General features: G+C 38.9%; 1 protein-coding gene across 1 annotated transcript; it reads left to right on the top strand.

Annotated features, from left to right (window-relative positions):
* Positions 1–2,511: 2,511 nt before the first annotated feature.
* Positions 2,512–4,830, top strand: LOC4334949 (very-long-chain 3-oxoacyl-CoA reductase 1). Its single transcript, XM_015778734.3, has 2 exons — positions 2,512–3,218; positions 3,935–4,830. Exons 1-2 carry the CDS (start codon positions 2,584–2,586, stop codon positions 4,257–4,259), a joined length of 960 nt encoding a protein of 319 aa, XP_015634220.1. The 5' UTR covers positions 2,512–2,583; the 3' UTR covers positions 4,260–4,830.
* Positions 4,831–5,096: the final 266 nt, after the last annotated feature.

A 5,096-nucleotide genomic window follows, 5' to 3' on the forward strand; every position in this document is an offset into this window, starting at 1 on the left:
TGGTTGATGAATTGATTTCTAGACTAGTCGGATATGATAGTTGTGGATGGTAAAATGAAATTTACTATTTCGAAAATGGTCTTTCAAATCCCAGTTATCATGAATATTATACATATGCAGGTGGATTTTCAACAAAACATTAGTAAGATCAGGAATATGTCCTCGTTTTTGTTTCTTCGAGTATTCCCCCCATCCAGAGAAAAACCAATCATGAGTGTCCAGGTTCATATCTAGAATTGGGTTTTTTTTTTTTAACGGAAGGAGTATGTGTTAAGAAACATTTTCGTGGGGGTGTTAGTGTGATGTTGTATGTGTAGTGGTGTGTATACGTGTACTTGTGCACCTGCCATGTAATAGAAAAAGAAAAAAGAAAATGGTCTTGCGGTGCCATCAATTGCTGGTCGGGTCGGGCAAACCAAAATCCTGTGCCTTTTTGGTGGAGTGTAAGTGACTCATAGTAGAGTTTCTGTTGGTCCGGCCACTTGGCCACTGAAATTCATTACTAGCCAGCAAAGTAGTTCACAAGCTGAAGTGAAAGCTTCTTTTTTTTTATTTTAATTTGTGAAGAAATAGAAGTGGAACTGAAACAGCGTATGCATTCCCGTTAATTTCTATATACAAACTCTTATTAATAGTTCGTGTGTAGGGGTGATAATAGTTCTAACTTTTTGGCATACAAAATTTAAAAGCTGGGTAAAAAAAGATTGAGCTAAAATTTATTATATTTTTGTGCTAAAAATATTTAAGAGTTGAGGTGGATTTTGAAAGGGCCCATGGGGCCTGACTCTTTACATCTGTATTCGTACTTACTCCGGATCCCCCGTTCCAGCAAGATAAGCATGGTTTGAGAAGGAAAGCCCATAACGCTCCTTATTTTTATTTGAATGAAAATAGGAGGATGGTTAGGGCAGTATGGAGATAAATTTAAGAGCCTCGAATCGCATGAATAAAAAAAACGAAGGAATAGGAAAAACACATGATTCTAACGGGAATGGAAGTGTAAAATAGAGGATTGCAAAACACAGTAAAAATACGGAAATGACCATTTGATTGGACTGTAAGAAAAACACAGGAATCGAATAAGAGAGATAGACCCAAAGGAAATTTTCCAAGAGATTTGAACTTTTGCTAAGTTTCTCTAAAATCTCTATAGAATTGCCCATTCCATAAGAATTTGAAAAGATTCGATATAATTCAATCATTTGATTCAAAGACATTTAGAGGAATTTTTCCTACAAAATTGAAACCCTCCGAAATTCATATGTTTTTCCTTCAAATCAAAGGGGCCCTCAGGTTAAAAGTATTTTGAGATAAAATTTTACCATAAGAACGCAACTATTATGGACGGAGGTAGTACTCCCTGCGGTTGCATAACTCTTGATGTTTTGGACAATAACATGTTCTTCAAAACATATTTTTAACTACGATTTTCTATTATAATGTACAATAAATAAATAAGTATTTAATTATATTATAGTACCTTTTAATACTAACCTATATATGTTATTGTAGTGCCTTAAAACTAAATATTTAGAGTTATTGATAGTCAAAGTTTAAAAATTTTTATCACAACCCTTATTCAAAACGTCAAGAATTATAAAACCGGAGGAAATACTCCTTTCCAAGTTGGTTGGCCGTTACTCGTTACAAGCTATACTGCCATCACGCTCTTAAATGCATGCCAAAACATAATTATTATCAGGTTCATGCATTCATGCACTTTTAATTATTGCATTGAGCTGGATCGAGTTAGTTGATCTGCTATATCACTACCAATTACTTGTACTGTACTAGCTAGGAGTACTGTATAACATAATGGTATAGGATTGAGATCCAGTGGTATACTCGGTTCATTTTTTAATGTATAATATTGTTGATCTTGATGTAATGTTTAATCATGGTCTTACTAATATATATATATATATATATATATATATATATATATATATATATATATATATATATATATATATATATATATATATATATATATATATATTGTTTTATCATCCAAAAAACTATCTTAACTTATACTTTCACAAATTTATATTGATAAATTAATGGTTAACTGTTATATGCAAAAAAAATTAACTGTCTTATACATTAAAAACCGAAGATAGTAATAATTAATATTACTTTCTCATGTAATGCATGGTGCTGATTACATATATGTGTTTCAGATCATGTGGTGAGCAGGCATATTTATTGTCCTTTTTGTCATAATCTGTTAATCTTTGGAAGTCGAATTTGTAGTCACATCTTTACGAAGTGATATATTCCAATTTTTTCAATATTAATTTATGTTATTAATTTTAGAAATATATGTATAACTACTAAATTAGTTAATATGTAATAAACGAGTGCACGTCTGCTCGGGAGATTAACCCGCGTCTACCTAAAATGCGGGCACCAAATAAATAATTTAGCCAAAATTAAGTCAATCGGGGAACGTTAAACCTAGCCAATAAGGCTAATTAATTAACATGCGGACTACTATATCTATATATATATATATAAACATGTAGCAACATGAATGTACATTAGCCCAGGCGCCCAGCAGCAAGCTGTACCTAGCAAGCGACAATGGCTACGGGGGCGGCGCCGCTCTGGTTCACCTCGCTGGCCGGCCTCGGCGCCGCCTACCTCACCGTCGTCTTCCTCCGCCTCCTCCCTTACCTCGCCCTCTACCTCCGCCGGCCCAAGGACCTCCGCCGCTGCTACGGCGAGTGGGCCGTGGTCACCGGCCCGACGACGGGGCTCGGGCGATCCATGGCCATGGAGCTCGCCCGCCGCGGCTTCAACCTCGTCCTCCTCGACCTCGATCGGGATAACCTCCGCGAGGTGTCGGAGGCGATTCGCGAGGCCCACGCCGGCGCGGTGGCCACCAGGACGGTGGTGTTCGACCTGTCGACCGTCGGCACCGGCGCCGGCGAGGAGGGGATGCGGCGGCTGAGGGAGGCGGTGGACGGGGTGGAGGTCGGGATGCTGGTGAACAACGCCGCCGTGGCGAGGCCCGGGGCGCTCTACTTTCACGAGGCCGACGTGGAGCGGCTGGTGGCGATGATACGGGTGAACGCCATGGCGCTGACGGCGGTGACCGCCGCCGTGCTGCCGGCGATGGCGAGGCGCGGCCGGGGAGCCATCGTCAACGTCGGCTCCGGCTCCACCGTCGCCGTCCCGTCTTTTCCCTTGTACACTGTCTACAGCTCCACCAAACGGTACAAATGCGATACGCTACGCATGCGAGCGTTCAATATTTCGGAACTAAATTTCTGAAATTTCAGGAATCTCGGAACACAAAACCAGCCCGAAAACTATTTCTCCAGAATTTTTTTTTAAATCTAGCAAAAGTTGTTCAAATTTAGTCACAGATTATCATTCTTTTTCTCGGGCCGAAATAGTCTGAAGTTTCTTTGAAGCCCCAAAAATAAAATGTGCAAATCGATATATATAGAACCATGTGGTATGCATGCATCCAACAAAATATATACATTTATGTAGCTTCAGTCAACCGACCAAATAGCAAAAGCAATATAGAAAAAGTATTTCCATCACTGGAGAGGGCATCCCCATCCCCTCTATTTTTTTATAGGCTACCTAAATAGTTTATAATTTATAAATATTTTTTATAAAAATTGAAAGATAAATATATTACTTCATAAACTGCAAGTTCAAATTTAATTATTTTTTTTATAATTTCTAGAAATTAAATTTGACCATGCATTTTTTAGTTTTTTTTGAAGTGATATATATTTTCTCTTGTCTATTCTTTTTCAAAAAATGATAATGGGGACGTTCACTCGAGAGATAAAAATCCATCTCGGCAATATATACCACTACTGCACTAGCATATGAGTTGATTAACTCCCTGCAAAATCTTGCCCTGAATTTTTCTAGAAAATGGGTAAACTTGCCCTGAATGGATTAATGACAGGTACGTGGAGCAGCTGTCGAAGAGCCTGTACGTGGAGTACAAAGGGAAGGGGATCGACGTGCAGCTGCAGGTGCCCTTCTACGTCCACACAAACATGCTCTCCGCCGCCATCAAGGACAGGATGCTGCTGCCGGCGTTCGTGGCGACGGCCGACGACTACACGCGGGCGGCGGCGCGGTGGGTGGGGCACGGCCACATCGCCGTCCCCGACGCCGGCCAGCAGCTGCAGTGGTTCCTCGCCGCCTTCGTGCCGGACTTCGCCCACGACTGGTATCGCCTCCGCAAGCACCTGCAGCACCGGGCCATCCTCTGGAACCTCATTTAATTTCATCCATATTTTGGCCCTGTTTGGATATAGGGAAGTTTAGTCTGTCACATTAAATATTTGGGCACTAATCTTGAGCATTAAATATACACTAATTACAAGACTAATTACACAGATGGAGGCTAATTTGCAAAATGGATCTATTAACCCTAATTAGTCCATAATTTAACAATGTAGTGCTACACTAAATAAGTGCTAATCATAGATTAATTAGGCATAATAGATTCGTCTCGCCAAGTAGCCTCTATCTGTGTAATTAGTTTTGTAAGTAGTCTGTGTTTAATACTTCAAATTAATGTTTAAATATCTAATGTGACAGTGACGAGCTAAAGTTTAATCACTAGATCCAAACAAGCCCTTAACTGGCAGAAAATTTTTTTTTACCTCAAATCTCTTGAACAATCCACCAGTCAATCAAGCAATATATATGCATTTTTATTTTCTTTTTGCATATATAGTTGTTGCATATATGTTAATGGTTTAGTGTGGCGATGAAGTTTGTGAGTGTGTTACTCCACCAACTAAGGTTTAAATAATGATCCCTGATGTATATATAAAATATGGTTCTGTACATGTGTCCTTTTAATTATTGATATGTACTTCCTCTGTTTCACAATGTAAGTCATTCTAGTATTTCCAACATTTATATTAATGTTAATGAATCTAGATAGATATATATATGTCTAGATTTATTAACATTAATATAAATGTGGAAAATGATAGAATGACTTACATTGTGAAACGGGGGAGAACGTGTTATCCTTCCAAGTTATCCTTCCAATACTACTTGTCCTTGCTCATCATGCATGTATGAATGCATCAAGAATTTTGGAGGTT

This window comes from Oryza sativa, chromosome 4, assembly GCF_034140825.1.
Source record: "Oryza sativa Japonica Group chromosome 4, ASM3414082v1".
NCBI lineage: Eukaryota > Viridiplantae > Streptophyta > Magnoliopsida > Poales > Poaceae > Oryza > Oryza sativa.

Excerpts from the sequence above, each read along its gene's own strand:
- LOC4334949 (XM_015778734.3), top strand. The coding sequence starts at position 2,584 with ATGGCTACGGGGGCGGCGCCGCTCTGGTTCACCTCGCTGGCCGGCCTC. Across the intron at positions 3,219-3,934 it reads GTCTACAGCTCCACCAAACG|GTACGTGGAGCAGCTGTCGA; the intron begins GTACAAATGCGA and ends GATTAATGACAG.